Source organism: Chenopodium quinoa, unplaced genomic scaffold (assembly GCF_001683475.1).
Source record: "Chenopodium quinoa cultivar QQ74 unplaced genomic scaffold, ASM168347v1, whole genome shotgun sequence".
Lineage (NCBI taxonomy): Eukaryota > Viridiplantae > Streptophyta > Magnoliopsida > Caryophyllales > Amaranthaceae > Chenopodium > Chenopodium quinoa.
This window is the reverse complement of record NW_018742815.1, coordinates 5,777,033-5,797,160: the sequence shown is the minus strand read 5'-3', so window position 1 is coordinate 5,797,160 and position 20,128 is coordinate 5,777,033. Positions and strand designations below refer to the sequence as shown.

The 20,128-nt window shown below is 35.5% G+C and overlaps 2 protein-coding genes across 2 annotated transcripts; one reads left to right on the top strand and one right to left on the bottom strand.

Annotated features, from left to right (window-relative positions):
- The first annotated feature begins 563 nt into the window (after positions 1 to 563).
- LOC110725477 lies at positions 564 to 2,433 on the top strand. The gene is made up of 2 exons (XM_021904948.1): positions 564 to 789; positions 900 to 2,433. Exons 1-2 carry the CDS (start codon positions 645 to 647, stop codon positions 1,568 to 1,570), a joined length of 816 nt encoding a protein of 271 aa, XP_021760640.1. The 5' UTR covers positions 564 to 644; the 3' UTR covers positions 1,571 to 2,433.
- A 10,462-nt stretch (positions 2,434 to 12,895) lies between these two features.
- LOC110725881 lies at positions 12,896 to 15,265 on the bottom strand. The gene has a single exon (XM_021905348.1). The coding sequence runs from the start codon at positions 14,623 to 14,625 to the stop codon at positions 13,429 to 13,431; it is 1,197 nt and encodes a 398-aa protein (XP_021761040.1). The 5' UTR covers positions 14,626 to 15,265; the 3' UTR covers positions 12,896 to 13,428.
- Between the last annotated feature and the right edge of the window lie 4,863 nt (positions 15,266 to 20,128).

The following is a 20,128-nucleotide window of genomic DNA, read 5'->3' as shown; positions in this document are numbered from 1 at the left end:
CTACGGAGTAAATATTTGTATGTATGTATTGGTGTATTAATACTTTAACTCTTTAAGTTATCCTTTTAAAAATGGTCTTGGTAACATAAAAGAATAGAACCTAAAATGCAACTAATACCTGATTCATGTAACTATCACAAATCCGATACATAAATATTTTTAGTGGTACGACAGACTCATGATTTTGTCATTCTACTCCGTAGTTTCTTGAACATTCAAATGTGGTAGTGTGCAGTGTGCTAATGCTATATCTATCTAGAAGTCTCACATTCAAAACGAGCAGAAATAAAGGTTGTAATTTGTATACATAAATTGAATAAAAGCAAATTTGGCATCAATCAAAGCGTTATCTTCCCGCCAAGCTAAGGCAACCAAACTTAAACCAAAATTTAACAAAAGCCAACTTAAAGAAATGCATATATTCTTTGCTTATTCTCTATTCTTACGGCCTACTTCACATTTTACTTTCACACACACTTTTATTTCAAAATTTTATTAAATCTTTTTAATACCCATATTTTATTTGTATAAATATAACTTTGAACATAATGTAATATAAGTATCACAACATATGGTGTACATATGTCATATTTTTGAGTTCATTTTTTTCCATATAGTTTGTTTTTCTAGTGCATATTTGAAATATGGAGCTTGAATTAGACCTCAAGATTACCACAACTAAAGGTGACCCTCATTCTACTGACTTTCGAATTGCTAAAGATCGAGCTGGTCCTGTGTTTCTATCTAGAGAGACCGAAACTACGTTTATTCTTACGGCTCATCTTAGAGGTAACACATTGTATGTAACTATGTATGATAATCTTGTATTTATGCATTTTTTACCTCTCTAAATTAGGAAGGTTGCTGATTTTTATGATTTTTTTGGGTGGTTGTTTTAGGATTTAAAAGGGAAGATGTCAAGATCGACATAAATGAAGATGGAACACTAATTTCGATAAGTGGTGAGAAGGCGGTGCAAGAAATGGTAATGAAAGGATGGGTAATGCACAAGAATGAACCAAATTTAAAGAGTTTTATCAAGGTGTTTAAAATTCCTCTTGAGGTGTTATTGGATCGAATTAAGGCCAATTACAATGATGATGAATCGACGTTGACAATCTACATGCCTAAGCAAAATGAGGGCATAATGATTGGAGGTGGGATTGAAGAGGTCAAGAACGATGATAAACAAGTTAGTGATCATGAAACTTTGCAAGAGGAAAGTATGCATGAAAGTGATGAGGATGATGAAATAAGAGAACTCGTCCCATATTCACGAAGGAGAATTGATGATGAAGGTGTATCATCGTCGATTCAAGAAACCGAAGGAGAAGTGTGTAGTAGGATCAATGGTGAGAGTGACAAAACAGAGGAAATAGTTGAGGAAAAGGTAGAAGAAGGTTGTAAAACAAAACAAGGTATCAAGGAAGAAAGAAGTTATGATGGATATGAAATGGAAGAGAAAAATAATAAGTGTACACTATTTGGGCCTTGCATTTTTATTGGATCGACTTTAATTGCATCTCTTGTAATGTTGCTTGTTAGATTGGTTAAACCAAAAAGGCATTAAGTATTGGGCCTTGAGAAGCAATGCATGATTTGTGTAGGCGGATGCACGATCCACATGGTGCATCTCTTCCAAAAAAAAGCGGAAAGAACATTGCATAGAAATATAAAGAACATTTAGTTTAAGTGAAAAGAACATATTATAGAATTGTAAAGAACATTGTATAGAAATGTAAAGAACATTCCATTAAAGTGCAAAGAACATGTTATAAAATTATAAATAACATAACGTGCAATTAAATAATGTTCTTTATCTTCATGTTCTTTGATTCTCAGAATAATGTACTTTTATTTGTGACATATGTTAATTGTTTAATTTGAAATGTTCTTTGAATTTTGTCTTTAGATTATGGTGGTTGAATAAAAATAATGTTCATTACATTATATTATCATTAAAGGTGATAAAAAATTCGGGTCGGGCTGGGCTATAACATAGTATCTCGTGTCCAAAAAACCCGAAAAATGTAGTGGGTTTTTCGGCTTTTTTTCGGGCCGAGTTTGGATTTTTTAACTAAAAATGCATTTTTAGGCTTGTCTAAACCCGCCCTATTTTCGGGTTGGATCGGGTCGGGTCGGGTTTGGTCGGGCCGAAGTTGATCACCTCTAATTATCATGTTTTCAATTAATATTACGGATGTTCTTTAGATATATATATAAAGAACGTGAAGTTGGATGTTTTTTTTACAAAATAGGTATAGGTTCTTTATAAAACAACTATATGTTCTTTACAATACAGCTCTAATTTGGATTTTCGGCTTTTTTTCGGGCCGAGTTTGGATTTTTTAACTAAAAATGCATTTTTAGGCTCGTCTAAACCCACCCTATTTTCGGGTTGGATCGGGCTAGGCCGGGTAGGGTCGGACCGAAGTTGATCACCTCTAATTATCATGTTTTTAATTAATATTACGGATGTTCTTTAGATATATATATAAAGAACATGAAGTTGGATGTTTTTTTTTTATAAAATAGGTATATGTTCTTTATAAAATAACTATATGTTCATTACAATACAAGTATATGTGATGTTCTTTATCAAAAAGCTATATGTTCTTTTCAAAACAAATGTATGTTCTTTACTAAACAACGGAATGTTCATTCCGCGTTTTTAAAGAGAACGGATGCACGGAGCATCGTGCATCCGCCTCCATAGAAAAAATTTCACTTGAGAATTCCATTTAGTTGATATCTATGTTTATTTTATTTTATTATATTTTACCCTTTTTTTTTTTTTTTTTGCTGAAAGAAATATGTTGATGTCCATGTGACTAGCTTTGAACTCAATTTTTTCTATCATAAGGGTTATATATTAACATTAAATATACTCATGAAAATTGTATAAAATTAGGAATTCATGACAAAAACACGCGTAAATCAGTGTTATTAGTGTTTATATTTTGATGATTTCTTAAGTTTTTACGAATTTCAAGTATAAATTTAATGCTTATATGTAGCCTTAAAGGCTATATAATAGTATGTATAACATTTTCCTTTATTTAATACAATTGTTATACAAAAAAAACTGTAGAATCCCCCCCCCCTAAATAAATAAATAAATAAACTGGGTTATGTGTCATGTTTCATGTTTCATTATGGGGCATTAATGCCATCAACAAGTTATTTATGCCATGTTTTGAAAAATAAACCGTTCATGACTCCATATATGTTTTATAAGATAAAATTCATATAGTTAAATTTCGACGAGTTAAAATAAGAGTTATTCAAGCTATTACACTAATTTACGCTCGTTTTTATCACGAATTTCTAATTTTATACAATTTTCAAAAGTGTATTTAATGCTTATATATAGCCCTTAGAGCTGCATATAACATTACCCTAAATTTTAATATGTTATCCGGTTATGGAGTATATTCTAAAAACCCATTCATCATTTCAAACTAGGAGAAGCATTACTCTTTAGTCTCCATTGACCATAATTAAGTCCTCTAGAAATTCAAGGTAATTAAACAAGCATGAAACTTGATTATAAAATTATCAAATTGACAAATAAAAAGCAAGAAATCAAGGCACGTTATCAAGTGGGTAAAGAGAAAGGACTTCACGTTCTCAAAGGTGTTGAATATATTATTGAAGTAGGTCGTTTGTACATATCAAGCTATTAAACGACGTGTTGGCATCAACAATTTGCAGTCTAACAAGTCAAAACTAATCCGCCAAATTTAAGATAACACGTACCATTTTTTATTTAACAAACAAAGAAAGAAAGATTCAACCTACATTTTTCCGAATAATAATGTTGACTTGGTCAAATTTCAATAAGTTGTTGACATACTATGTTGGCAGATAATTAAGAAACATAAAGAAAAATAAATAAATGGTTATTAAATAACCATGCATTACCATTGAAAATTAAAGGTGTTTTCAAATATAGGGAAAAATAACTAATGGTAATAAATACTGCAGGCTAAATTTTAAATGGTTTAGGTTGTTTTAGGAAAACTATAAATTGAGCATTTCCTTCATTTGTATGAAATAATTTCAAGAGAAAATCTGAGAGAAGAAAAATAACTAAGAGATAAGAGGGGTAGTGTTTTTTTGCACTTTGGTATAAATAGACATTTTGTTTATGTAATTTATTTCTCCCTCAAATTTGATTAAATAGAAAATTTGCATTATTTTCTTAACAATTGGTATCAAGAGCTTGGTTGACAATTAGTCCACATTACGATAAAAATAAAAACGATCCTAAAAGAAAAAGTCAAATTTGAGTGGGAGAAATGGCTGCAGACAAAGGAGAAGTTAAACTTGAAAAATTCAATGGTAAAGATTTCGAATTTTGGAAAATGCAGATTGAAGATTATTTATACCAGAAAAAACTCTATCAACATCTGGAAGAGAAAAAGCCAGATGGCATGCAAGAAGCAGAATGGAAGCTTTTAGATAGACAAGCACTCGGAGTTATTCGATTGACGTTATCACGCAATGTGGCGTTTAACATTGCAAAGGAAACCACAACGGCAGGTCTCATGAAAGCTCTCTCTAATATGTATGAGAAGCCATCAGCCTCCAATAAAGTTCATTTGATGAGGCGGTTGTTTAGTTTGAGGATGTCGGAAGGTGGATCGGTAGCTCAACACCTTAATGAACTCAATTCTGTCACAACCCAATTGAGTTCTGTTGAAATCAAATTTGATGATGAAGTATTAGCGTTAATACTTTTATCTTCCCTGCCAGATAGTTGGAATGCTACAGTCACAGCTGTGAGTAGCTCATCGGGAAATAACAAGTTGAAGTTTGATGACGTTCGTGATCTGGTTCTTAGTGAGGAGATTCGACGAAGAGAATCAGGTGAATCTTCATCCACTTCAGTATTGCATACAGAGTCAAGAGGAAGAAATTTAATCAGAAGAAATGAACGCGGAAGATCAAACTATCGAGGACAATCCAGAGATAGGAGGTCAAAATCCAGGAATCCAAATAATTTCCAAAACTCAAAGACTGTGGAGTGTTGGAATTGTGGAAAGATTGGGCACTATAAAAATCAGTGCAAGGGAACACCAAAAGGAAAAGAAGTGAAGGCAGAGGCAAATCTCACTTCTACCGGAGAAGGTGATGATGCGTTGATATACTCATTGGAGAGCAAAGAAGAGTCTTGGGTATTAGACTCTGGAGCATCGTTCCATGCTACTTCTAATAAAAACTTTTTTGAGAAGTATGTCCATAGAAACCTTGGACAGGTATACCTTGGTGATGACCAACCTTGTGATATTGTTGGTCAAGGTAATGTCAAAATTAAGTTAAATGGGTCAGCTTGGGAGCTGAAGGATGTCAAACATGTTCCCGACCTAAGAAAGAACTTGATCTTAGTTGGGCAGTTGGCTCGTGAAGGTTACACTATAATCTTTCAAGGTGATAATTGGAAGATTTCAAAGGGAGCAATGATAGTTGCTCATGGTAAAAAGAATGGTACTCTCTATTTGACAGCTGGAGCGTGTTATTCGATTGCAGTTGCAACAGAGAATGAAAATTCCAAGTTATGGCACCAAAGACTTGGTCACATGAGTGAGAAAGGAATGAAGATCATGCATTCAATTGGAAAACTCCCTAGTCTAAAATCTGTGAATTTAGACATGTGTGAAGAATGCATACTTGGAAAGCAGAAGAGGGTAAGCTTTCAGACATATGGAAGAACTCCAATGAAAGAAAAATTGGAGCTTGTTCATTCTGATGTGTGGGGACCAACAACCACCCAGTCTATAGGTGGAAAACAGTACTTTGTGACTTTTATTGATGATCACTCTAGGAAAGTATGGGTTTACTTTCTAAAATACAAGTCCGAAGTGTTTGAAGTTTTCAGGATATGGAAAGCTAGGGTTGAAAATGAAACAGGTCTGAAGATCAAAAGATTCAGGTCCGACAATGGCGGAGAATATGAGGACACCAAATTCAAGAAGTTTTGCTACGAGCATGGTATTAAGATGGAAAGAACTGTGCCAGATACGCCTCAGCATAATGGCATAGCTGAGCGGATGAACCGAACATTGACAGAAAGAGCCAGAAGCATTCGTATACAGTCAGGTCTACCAAAACAATTCTGGGCAGAAGCAGTCAATACAACAGCTTACTTGATCAATCGAGGACCATCAACCCCATTGGAGTACAAATTACCAGAGGAGGTATGGAGCGGCAAAGAGATCAAATTGTTGCACTTAAAGGTATTTGGTTGTGTAGCTTATGTGCACATTAGTGATCAAGGCAGAAATAAGCTTGATCCTAAATCAAAAGTTTGCACTTTTATCGGTTATGGCGAAGATGAGTTCGGATACCGCATTTGGGATGATGAAAGCAAAAAGGTTATTCGTTCAAGAGATGTAATTTTCAATGAGAGAGCCATGTACAAAGATAGGCATAAAATTGAGAGTTATGAAACAAATCAAAAAGAATCTACATTCATTGATGAAGATTATGTCCCAGACAGTACGATGCAAGAGTACACTATCATAAGTACTCCGCAACAAGAAGAACAGACTGTACAGGGCAGTACATCGCAATCAAATGACATACAACAACCTTCTTGTCCAACTCCTACCCTAAGAAGGAGTACTCGACCACATGTGCCTAATAGAAAATATATGAATTATTTGTTATTAACTGATGATGGGGAACCAGAAGATTATTATGAAGCATCCCAGACCAAAATGCTAGCAAGTGGGGGCTTGCAGTGAAAGATGAAATGCAATCCCTGATTTCAAACCAGACATGGGAACTAACTGAGTTACCCATAGGTAAGAAGGCCCTTCATAACAAATGGATATATCGAGCAAAAAAGGAGCACGATGATTCCAAGAGGTATAAGGCTCGACTAGTTGTCAAAGGTTTTCAACAGAAAGAAGGAGTTGATTATAATGAGATATTCGCTCCTGTTGTGAAACTCAATACCATTAGAACAGTATTGAGTATTGTTGCAATTGAAGATCTTTATCTCGAGCAGTTAGATGTGAAGACTGCATTTCTTCATGGAGATCTTGATGAAGAAATATACATGCACCAGCCAGAAGGTTTTATAAAAAGTGGGAAAGAGCAGATGGTATGCAAACTTAAGAAAAGTTTATACGGGCTAAAACAAGCCCCAAGACAATGGTACAAAAAGTTTGATAACTTCATGCACAAGGAAGATTTCCAGAAGTGCAACGCTGACCACTGTTGCTACTTCAAGAGATATCAATCCAGTTATATCATCCTATTACTTTATGTTGATGATATGTTAATAGCAGGTTCTGATATGAATGATATTATAAAGTTGAAACATCAATTGTCAAAGGAATTTGACATGAAGGACTTGGGTGCAGCAAAGAAGATTTTTGGAATGCAAATCACAAGAGATAAGCAGAGAGGCACTTTGCAGTTATCACAATCAGAGTACATCAAACGTGTTCTTCAGATATTCAATATGGGTGATGCTAAGCCTGTTAGTACACCGTTGGCGAGTCATTTTCATCTATCAAAGGATCAGTCCCCTCAGACAGATGAAGATAAAGAATATATGGCCTAGGTTCCTTATGCCTCGGCTATTGGAAGTTTGATGTATGCAATGGTTTGTACAAGACCAGATATTGGACATGCAGTGGGAGTTGTAAGCAGGTTTATGTCCAATCCAGGAAAAGTCCATTGGGAAGCTGTTAAATGGATTTTGAGGTATTTACGAGGTACAATTAATAAGTGTTTGTACTTTGGTAAAGGTGAATTGAAAATACAAGGTTACGTTGATGCAGACTTTGGCGGTGAAGTCGATAATAGAGAGAGCACAACGGGTTATGTATTTACAGTTGGAAATACAGCCGTAAGTTGGATGTCCCAACTACAAAAGATTGTTGCTTTATCCACTACAGAAGCTGAGTATGTGGCAGTGACCGAAGCTAGTAAAGAGATGATATGGCTTCAAGGTTTGTTAGATGAGCTGGGGTTCAAACAAGTGAATAATATTTTGTATAGCGATAGTCAGAGTGCTATACATTTAGCAAAGAATTCGGCGTTTCACTCAAGAACAAAGCACATCGGTATTCGTTATCACTTTATCAGGTCTCTTCTAGAAGATGAAGTGTTAACTCTTAAAAAGATTCTTGGCAGTAAGAATCCAGCAGACATGTTAACGAAAACAGTGACGATTGACAAGTTGAAATTGTGCTCAACATCAATTGGTCTTAAAATGACAGAAGACTAGTTGAGGTTCTACTCCTTGGTGTGAAGACAGATTGAAATCAGTCTTCAAGTGGGAGATTGTTGGCAGATAATTAAGAAACATAAAGAAAAAAAAAAATGGTTATTAAATAACCATGCATTACCATTGAAAATTAAAGGTGTTTCCAAATATAGGGAAAAATAACTAATGATAATAAATATTGCAGGCTAAATTTTAAATGGCTTAGGTTGTTTTAGGAAAACTATAAATTGAGCATTTCCTTCATTTGTATGAAATAATTTCAAGAGAAAATCTAAGAGAAGAAAAATAACTCAGAGATAAGAGGGGTTGTGTTTTTTTGCACTTTGGTATAAATAGACATTTTGTTTATGTAATTTATTTCTCCCTCAAATTTAATTAAATAGAAAATTTGCATTATTTTCTTAACATACTATTCTATGAAATCAAATTAATAGAAGGTCAAACAAATGCTGTATAAGTGTATAACAAAAGAGAAACAAAAACAGAGCAGTGGGTATCATTAGACCATCGAAAGGTCCAATGAGATAATTATCAAACCATAGTACGTGTAATTACTATACTGCTATGCCTGCTATGCATATAGAGGTTATATATTACTACATCCTAAGTGAGGAGGTTGTATATTGCTAATTTAGACGTTTGACTTTTTACTATTTATATGCTAATTTTGACCACTACTTTTTAATAATACGGAATATAAAATAGATTTTTTTTTATCATGAAATATGTTGTTGAATAAGTATTAATACTCCATAGTATACAACCTTTCATAACATCAACTTTTTTACATTTTCACTAATATATATTCCGTAATATTTAAAGTCAAACTAGTGCAATTACATGTATCAAGTTTAACTGTGTCAATTATTTAAGAGCGAAAGAAGTAATATAAGTGAATTTAGGTGAAGGGAACATTTACCTAGTACCTAAGAATAGACATAGCAATCCTAACCCAGGCCCAAAGACCTAACCCGTGACCCGAATTGACCCAATAACATCGACCCGAATTCGACCTGAAAACCAAAATCAACGCGACCTATACCCTACCAAAAAATGGATTGCCCCAATCTTGACTTGATACTCGTATTCGATCCGACCCGTACCCAACCTAAATGTTAGCCGAATCGAAATGACCTGTTTGGCTGTTTGTCAGGTCTACCTAAGAGAGTGTTTATACCCGACTCAACGGGTACCTAACCCAAATGTTAGCCGAACCGAAATGACCTGTTTGGCTGTTTGCCGGGTCTACCTAAGGGAATACTTGTATATTCAGATTAATCCATACAAGTGAAGTAACAAAAAGAAGAAACAGTCAAACGAACCAAGAAACAAACCGCCAAATGGCAAGCATGGGTGTTTAGCATTAGCCACACACAAGGCTACAACTCCACAGCCCAAATCCACCTGTAACTCATCTGTACGTTGTGTTGAGCACAGTAATCCATAAGCTATGAAGTATGAACTACGGAGTATCATCTTTCCAAATTACGAGTAAGAATATTAATAAAATAAAAAGTTAATTACAAAATAAGGTCAAATTTCGCTGGTCACTAGTCACCCATTCCAAAATTACGAGTAGTATTTTATTTTTTTCTTGACTCTAAGAGACAAAACCAAATGTTTGGGAGAATTTGTTATAGGATTTTACCATAAATGTTAAATTACTAAGTGTGATTATCACTCTAACACTCCAACGTAATTTGATGGTAAAATTTTAATTACAAAAACTTTTGCATGCCCCCAATTTACAATAATTTTATTGTACATCAAACATTTTTGCGAAAAGTGATCCTTTTTTTTTTTAATAAAAGTGAGCCTTTTTCTTTACAAAAGTGATCATTTTTATTACAAAAGTGACCTTTTTTTTTTATAAAAGTGACCTATATTTTCACAAAAGTGACCTTTTTTTTTTTTTTTTTTTTTTTTTTTTTTTTTACAAAAGTGACCCCATTTTTTCACATAAGTGACTCTTTTTTTTTCCACAAAAGAGACCCTTTTTATCATAAAAATTTCTGCTAATGCTTTCAATTGTCATACAAGCATTGTCACCATCATTACCTTCGGAAGCAAAGAACGAAGACCTTGATGCCGCGATCGAAGGAATGAACGGCCAAACACTCAACAACCGTCAGATCACTGTTGACGAGGCTCAAGCTCGCGACAGTGGTGGCGGCGATGGTGGCTTCCCGTAGTGGGTGAAAAATAAGTGAGGAGAGAGAGAGAGGCTCAAGCTGGTGGCGGCAGTGGTGGCTTCCGTAGTGAGTGAAAAATAAGTGAGGAGAGAAAGTGAAACTAATAAAAGAAAGTAATGAAGAGGCTCACTGCTATGGACTTACAATAGCATTATTGTACATCCGATTTTTTTTGAACATTTGTGTTTTAATTAATTTCATTTCTTTAATTACTTATTCGGTATATGGCCCCGTTCTTTAGAGCTGCTCTGCTTTAATATGATTTAATTTGCTCTGTTCTGTCCTGCTCTGCTATGCTCTGATTAAAAATAATACTAATACTAATAATAATAAAATCTGCTCTGCTCTGCTGAGATATGCTCTGCTCTGCTCTGTCCAGAAGCTCAATAGAATAGGGCCTAAGTTAAGGCTTGTTCTCATTGACTGAACTCAGCTGAACTAAACTAAACTAAACTGAACTGAGCTGAACTGAACTGAATTGAGCTAACTGAACTGAACTGAATTGAACTGAACTGAAATGAATATTTTATAAAAGAAGGAAATTAGGAGCTGAGCTGAACTGAACTGAACTGAACTGAGCTGAACAGAACAGAACTGAACTGAACTAAAATTCAACATAAGAGAACATACCCTTAGTCACCAGTTTATAAATTAGACTGTGTACAATAGATATTGTATGATGGATATAAAAAAAATTAAAAAAAAAATTGAAGTATATATATATATATATATATATATATATATATATATATATATATATATATTTATCAAGTTGTTACAAAATACATTAAAGAATTTACTTATCTCTTATAAATGACTTCTTAATATATGTACAAAGATAATTAAAACAAGTTAACAGTCACCCTAATATTAGAAGTAAGACAATAAAATGATTGTTTTATCAGTTTTACTTCGTATCAGTTAACTATGGGCCTGCTTTCATACGTTTATTTTCAGTTCAGTTCAGCTCCTAATTTCTCTCTCTTATTAAAATATTCATTTTAGTTCAGCTCAATTCTGTTCAATTCAGTTCAGTTTATAAGAACAGACCCCTAAATGTACACGAGGTGATACAACTGTATACGCACTTGTATCCTATAATGAGTTGTTGACTATTGTCAAATCTCGCATTGAAGCATGAATGATTAAAATTGATAGACAAATGATAAAATTTGGAAGAGTAGTTAACGTAAAAAATGTGTAAGATGGGGATGTTTTGCTTGCTTGACTAGGATTGTGAAGATCGAGTGTAATTAAGGAGTATCTTTATTGTTTAATTACGTTTCTAAAACTTACAAATATTTATTGCCTGCTTCTTAGGAGACAACTATCCCAAACACACAGCCTGGCCTCACTCTTTCTCATGTAAAATCTCACATTATTTTTTATTTTTACTGATTTTTAGCCATTACAATAAGAATTCATGTTTCAAAGCTTTGTCTTTTGGCACAACGGTCAACACCACAGAGGATTGCGGCCTCCCCTGCATAATACTCTCTTTGTTATATAATACGGAGTAAAATAATTTCCGATAAAATATTAGTTCTTTTTTTTTTTTTTTTTTTGATATGATTAAAAATGCATAATACTGAGAGGATATTTGAAAGTATTTTTAAATGATTTTGAGTTGATACGACAAGATCAAAGAGTATCAAGATATTCAAGTTATAGTCTCGGATTAAGGGTATGTTATTTTTAGCTTAATTTTAGTTTAGTTCAGTTTAATTTAGCTCCAATCAATCCAGTTCAGTTCCTAATTTTCTTTTCTCATAAACAGTTCAGCTCTGTTTAGTTCAACTCCAATCAGTTCAGTTCAGATCAATTAAATTCAGCTCAATTCAGAAAATCAAAACAGATCCTAACTCCGATTTGTTTTCGTATTAAAGAGTTTGTGACTCATAGTTAGTCACATAATGAAGAAGAGAAGTATGGAGTCAAAAGAAACAAAAGAGCTAAAACATTAAACATATCAACATTGTTGTCTTCAAAAATGTGACAACTCCAGACATCAGGTATCTAGAAGTATGGAGATATCTGGCCAAATTTTATTCAAAATTGACAAATGGTGTTAAAGAAAAAAAAAAAAAAAGAATACAATAGACAAGATATTGATAAACAGATGAGGACAAAGAAAATAAGTGTACATTAAATCATACAAATCATGAACTAATTGCATACTGCTCTAATAATCTAATCAGTACTCCTGTGAATTAATCGGTAATTAGAGGCGTGTATTGTACATTTGTATTATGTTATAATTTTTCATATGCAATTTCTTCTATATTTATATTTATTAGAATGGTAAAAAAATAAACTTATGCAAACTTTAATTTGGAATGAATACCTACAATACTAGTATCTAGAATCGCTGCTTGATTTGATTCAAGATAAAACTACATTAGATATTAATGCATATAACAAACAATTTAACAATTGAACTATGAGTAAAAGATCTCAGTAAAGACTAAAGGTTATTTTTCTCAGCTTTTTTTTTTTTTTCCTTTTGAGAAATTTTCTTTCTTCTTACAGAAGTTAAGTATCCAATATTCATAATCCCAAGAAAAAAGAAATCCTAAATACACATTTAAAAAAACTACAATTAAAAAAAAAAAAAAAAAAAAAGAAACAGTCAAGATTGAAGAACATTGTTCAACTACACAACCCAGAAGCAAAAACCCTGTCTGAAACTCTGGATTATACAAACAGCAACAGCATCCTGACAGACTACAGATAATCCCAGCAACAACAGCAGCTGAATAATGGATCAAGAAGATCCCAACATTTTTTTTTTGTTTTTGTTTTCTTATATAATCTCTACACAATTATATTTGCTGCTGATCACAATCATAAATACAAGACACATTCATTTTCTAAATCCATATATTTCTTGGCAAAGCAGCATCAATGTTGATTTTGCGAAACCAAAAACTCCATAACACAAAAGTATTCCATCTATCCAATGTAATCCAAACTATCGAACTCAGTCGATTTTCATTCAGAACTGCCTGCACGACCCAACGAATCGAGTCCCTCAGTTCGACTCCTAACAATCCGATGAAACACCTCTCTGACCTGCCTCTCCAAGGGGTATAGCCCTTGCTTCAGAGTCTCGAAAACCTGCTTAAGCTCCTCCACTCGTTGCCTAACCTCGGCCTCCTTCTCCTCAGACAAAGGGAACTGCAACGAATCGAGTAATTCATTCATCTGTCGAGTCCACTTCTCAGTCTGATAAATCTCCTTTAACAATCCACAAGCATTCTTCCTGTCCTTCTTCTTACTCTCCTCCAAGATCCTCTCATGAATCGACGAAACCGGGGGTCCCCAAATGAATTGTCTAGGGATCGAAAAATGGGTCTGCAACCCCCGGTCCTGGCAAGGAATTGCAGCTACTAAAGCCCACATTACCAGCAGCAGAACACAACTCATTGTATAAACAGCAACAGCCAGTCCATTTGTAGCCATTACATCATTAGCTCTAGGAGCATTCAGATTATACCCCATTGCTTGGAGCTGTCTCGAGGCCGACCACGACCTCGAAACGCTCCAAGATAATGACCGGAAATGTCCCATATTCTTTTGATGATCCTTACCACCACCACCACTACTACCGTTATTCCTACCAAATGACCGGTTTCTATGCGCTAATGCCGCATTCGATTCCTTCTCATCTAACATACCAATCAAGAGATCAATCAAAGCTTTTTTCGCCCTGCGAATTTGACCTTCACCTAAACTCTTCTGATTATCAAGAGCACAAATCACAATTTCCAGCAATTTCTCCCATTGTCTAACCTGTTCAATTCCATCTCTAATTGCATTACAAACATCAAGGGCTTTAACACTTCTTTCATAAAATTCGCCAATTAAACGGTCCATTGGTGCTCGATTCAAATACCCTTTATTATTAAATAAAACAATACGAAATTCTTCTTGACAACAAATGAAAACATCTAACAAATTACGAACCCAAGAAAGAGAAAGTAGCTCATCTGGACCTGCTGATGATAACTCATTGAATTGCTCTGCTACTTGTTTTTGAAACGTTTCGAGCTCGAATTCTTGATTTGTTGGGTCATGTGAACCCTCCATTGTTGAATGAACTTGACCTTGATCACGTCTTATACTCAAAATCGAACGGCCGAAATTCGTCAACGGACTTCCTGAACCTTGGTAATCTGTTGCGGGCATTTCTCAGAGAAAATACCCACTAATTTTTTTGATTTGGGTATCAATTAAATTCAATCAATGACAAAAAAAATGAGATTTTTTTTGGTGAAATTATGAAATACCCAGATACAAAAAGTTCATCAAAATCTAATCTTTCGCCGGCATTCCACAAATTTTTTGATTAGGGTATTGAAAAAATTGCAAAAATTGTCTAAAATGGTGAAAATTGGAGAAATTGAGAAATACCCAGAACAGAAAAAATGAAGAAAAATTAAAAGAGAGGTTGAAAAATGAAGAAAAGATTGAAGATCGCAGAAAATTTAGGAGAGAGAAAATGAGGGTGGGGTGGATGAGAGAACCCTAAGGCAGAGAGGGTGGAGTTATATGAGGAGATGAAGCACCGCGTTTTATGGGTGGGGAGGGTGAATTAAATTTATTTTTTTTTATTTTTTTTTTTTTTTGGGTAAGAAGAACCAAAATTAGGAAATTAATTTTTACTGTGTTAAGTAGGATGTTAATGGTGAAATTAGGAAGGTTAATTAAATAATTAATTAGAGGAGGCTAAAATTAAGAAGGAGAAAAGGGGTAGGACGCACTTTTTTGGACACGCTACTCTACACGCCTTGAACACGTCGTTACTCGTTTGCTAAGAAGTAAGAACAAGTAAACAAAAGAATTTGTTTTGCAATATTATTTGGTGGATTGTATTACTGCATTCGTTTCGATTTTAAAAGATTTTATTACTGGATATATTGTTGTAATGAAACTTTGAGCATTATCTCCAATGTTAAATTTGTAAAATTTTAACACAAACTTTTAAAAAATCGGGTGTACAATAATTATTGTACATTCATTATAAAGATAGCCTAAAGTGATTAAAAGTTAAATGAATAAAAGTTACCCCAATATGCGTTAAAGTAACCCAATTCAAATAAAAATTATCTACGCTTTATTAGTAAAGAATCACATTTTAAATGACTAAAAATCAATTATTAGTGATTGAATGTAATTAAATTACCTTTATAAAACTTTTCTTGTTGTTGATTTATATAAAAAATTGTGTCAAAAAAAAAAGATTTATATAAAAATTGTATTATGTTTAAAGTTACCCAAAAAAAGGCAAAAAGTTACCCTAAAATTAGCTAAAAGTTACCCTTATATTGCTCGATGTACATTAATATTAGTGTAAACCGGATGTATACAAAAACTTTTGAAATTTTAAAGGGTAACCTTTGAACATTATCTCTAATTTTAAATTTGTAAAAATTTAAAGAGTGATGTTGTATGTATCTCTTAGGGTTATGAATAAACATTTAAGATCTTTTTTAAGTTGATATTATATTAATTTAAAAATGCATGACAAAATCACATTTAAATTAGTGTAATCAATATTAAAACAATTTTTCAAAGGCATAAGCCCATAAATTTATATTAGGATGAATCTAACAACAACGATCTAAGTGAAGTTTGTAACACTTTTAGAACGAAAGTAATTAATACTCCATAGATTACTCCCTCCATTATTTTAGTTGTGCCATTTTTTGTGTGTAAAAAAAAAAATGTTGTGCCATTTTATTTTTGTGAAACGCTAAACATCGCCCGTAATTTACCATATAAAGCCCACAAATATGTTATGATTTGACCATTATGCCCTTTTGCTAAAATTGAGATAATCTCGGTGTAAAAAATGTGGAGCCGTACTGGCTCGCCGGGGGAGACCGGATGGCAGGCCGGAGATGCGGGGGACGCCGGAGGTACGTCGTCGTCGACGGAAAACGAGGTAAGTGACCGCTAAAATTCACGGTTTACCGTCGTAGTGGCTCCGGCGCCTAGGGTGGACGCCCAAACCGTAGCCTGGACGTCCAAGCCGGACGCCAGAACCACCGGAGTGGCGTCCAGGCTAGACGCCCAGACCACCAGAGTGGCGTCCAGCCCAGACGCCCAGACCACCAGACTGGCGTCCTGGGCAGACGCCACTCCACTGGGTGAGGCGGCCCTGCCATGCGCCAGTCCAGTGGCTGTGGCAGCCCTGGCAGACGCCACCTTTAATAATTAATTTTTATTTTTTCCTTTTTGATTTTGTTGTTGTTTTTTATTTAATTTTTTTGTGAAAATAAAAAATCGAAAATGATTTTTTAAAAAAATTCGAAATGGGTTTTTTGTAAATTAAATTTGAAAATTCGAAATAGGTTTTTTTTAAAATTAAATTTGAAAATTCGAAATGGTATATTTTTAAATTTAGTTTGAAAATTCGAATTGGGTTTTTATAAAAATTAAGTTTGATTATATATAATTATGTTTTTTTTTTGTGTTAATTATGTGGAAATATAGAAATTAAATGTATTATCGTTAAATGTATTTATTGTAATATATAATTGATGCAGGAATATGGTGGAGACGGAAATGATTACAGTGAGATATTTGGACATGATGGTCCATTCGAAGAAGCTCAACAGGCGATTGATTGGGCAAAACAGGTTGCAATTGCAGCTGGATTTTGCTTGGTAGTAGCAACTCATAAATCTCAACGGGATGGTAGAATGGATCGCATTTTGAGATGTGACCGTTATCGCAAAAGAGAAGAAAGAGATTTTCGTACAGCCACTCGGTTTGACACAAAGCGAAAAGGTTGTGGGTGTGAGTTCAGAGTAAAGGTTCGACAACTACGGAGTCGTGACGGTTGGGAAGTGATAGGTTACTCTAAATGGGGGTATCACAACCATGAGATGATAGTATATGAAGAGGGTCATCGACAACTGAGCGGCTTAAGTCCTGCTGCGAAACTAGTTGTGAAAGAAATGAGTGATGCTCAAGTGAAGCCTGCTAAAATATTAGCATCTGTGTTAGAGAAGTTTCCAGAAGACCATCCAAACCGAAGACACATCTACAACGTCAGACAGCAACTCAGGTTTGAACGGTCAGAGGGAAGGAACCCTATACAGCAGCTGCTACACCAGGCACAATCACGTGGTTACCTGTTCTGGTTTGATTCTGATGAAGATACAGCGGAGGTGACTCATCTTTTCCTTGTGCATCCTGATTGTGCTGATATGATCAAGTCTTGGCCATTTGTGATTTTGATCGACTCAACGTACAAGACAAACAAGTACAAGTTCCCTCTGGTTGAGATGGTTGGGATGGCTCCAACGAACCAGAACTTTCTGATTGGTCATGCAATCATCAGGGATGAGACGGCTCCAAGTTATTATTGGGTTTTGGAGAAGCTGAGAAACTACATCGGGCCTAATGTTCATCCAGCAGCCATCGTCAGCGACTGTGAGGGAGGTCTCTTTGCCCCCATAGCAGAGCTGTTTCCCGAATCGAACCACTTATTGTGCACATGGCACATCAACAACTGCGTGAAAGTGAAAGCCTACAACCTTTTCAAGAAGAATTTGGAAATGGCAGAGAGATTGGTGAATGGTAAGTGGCGGAAGATCCTACAGGCTACCACAGAGGAAGCGTATGAGCGAGCATTGGCTAACTTCAGGGATTCGTACCATTGGTGTCCGGCACTGGTGGACTATGTGATGCATCAATGGGTCCCTCACAGGGAAAAGTTTGTCAAATATTGGACAAACCAGGTACTTCATTTTGGGAACACTACAACATGTAGAGTTGAGAGCGCTCATAGAGCTACCAAGGACTGGATTGATTCATCGACCGCTGCTTTGGATACACTGTTCGCTAGACTGAACAAGTCAATTGAAACTCAGAAGAACGACATCAGGAACTCTCTAGAGGACTCCAGACGACGACATGGTACGATGTATAGCCATTTTATATTTAAGATTCTCCATGGTCGTGTGTCGCACTACTGCTTGGGGTTGATTCTCACTGAGCTGAACAGGGTGAGGGACTTGGCTGACGAAGTGTATACTCGGTGTGGGTGTACTATTTCAGTAACTCATGGATTACCTTGCGCATGCACCATTCATCGCGTTATTACAAAAGAAAGGGCGTCGTTACATGTTGATCAGGTCCATTCATTCTGGAGGACGCTTGTTATTGGTGAGCATGCAGACAATCAAACGGCCGACCGTGAACAGGAAGAGTTGGAGCAGTTCCGTTCGATGTACGACCGAGTGTCCTCCAGCCATCCTTCTATTATTCGTGACGCTACTCATGTGCTTCATGACATGTTCCACCCGTCTAACTTAGATTATGAGGAACCCGAAGGAGTTGACCGTCCTCGAGGTCGACAACGGCGGAACAGGAGTGCGTTTGAGTATATCCGTGGTCTTGGTCGTGGTCGTTCTCGTGGTCGGACATCGTCATCTAGTCGTAGTCAATCTTCATCGTCTGTGAATATGCCCCTGAGAACTGGTACGTTTTGGTTGTTTTTATTGCACATAGTTTTAAAGTGTTACTCCTGTCTTCTTAACTGTCTATAATTAATTATTTGGTGAATAGGAAGAAACGATGTTGATCAGTTTCCGTACAAGGAAAGGATACCTGCGATCATCATGTCGTACTTGGAAGGGTGGAATGATGTAATCGGAGATGGTAACTGCGGATTCCGGGTCGTGGCTGATGTTTTTCAAATGGGCGAAGACAACTACGGTTTGGTGCGTGAGTTGATGTACAGCGAAATTGACTCTAACCGAAATGTTTATCATCATGTGTACCAGGATGACTTGGATGGCGCTCTCCGGCGTATCCGGTGGGGAGGTGGACCTTGCGGCGAAAATCATTATTTTGACGCGCCCCTGGATCTGTTTGCCGTTGCAAACATTTACAAATGCGCAGTCATGCATTTCGGCCTGGGAGTGCATAGTCAAGCTTATTATCCTTGTACCACGGTTCTCCCTTGGCGGTCGCGTGAGACTGTCACCACACCGGTCAGAGAGCTAGCTATTGCGTTTCTTGGGTCGTCATACAGACATTTCATCCGACTAGACATGTCAACCGATTTTCCGGTGCCACCGATTATACCTCGGTGGTACAACATTCGCACAGCGAGCGTAGAGGGTTGGGATGCGCTATATAATGACCGGATCCACGAATGGAACACCCTAGCTGCATTTTAGTTTTTCTTGTTTACATTCTTTATTTGTAATCTTATTTGTACGTTGCTCTTTTAATGAGAACATTAATATTTTATATTGTATTGCTTACTGCATTCTATATGTTGCATGGGTAAGTTGCGCGGATCCACGAACGGTTATATCAAAATTTAAAAACAGCACTGATAATATGTTTAAGTTGGAAGCTAAAAGAACAATCTAAAATGTTACAATTTTACAACATAATGTCCAACATAATGCTCTATAAATAAAATACAATAACCATCAGTAATCCCTCCTCGACGACGACTCCCACTGCGCAAGGGTCTGTTCCAGACTATCAACAACAGCTCTCCCTGTTGCACTCATGCTGTCCTTCTCAAGAGAGAGTTTCTGAACGTCTTGCATTATCTTTCCCATCCACTGCATACAACAAAAAATAGAAGATGAAATACAATAACAACAAATAAAACTTAATTAAAAGACAACGATAAATATAATAAAAGACATACCGCTTC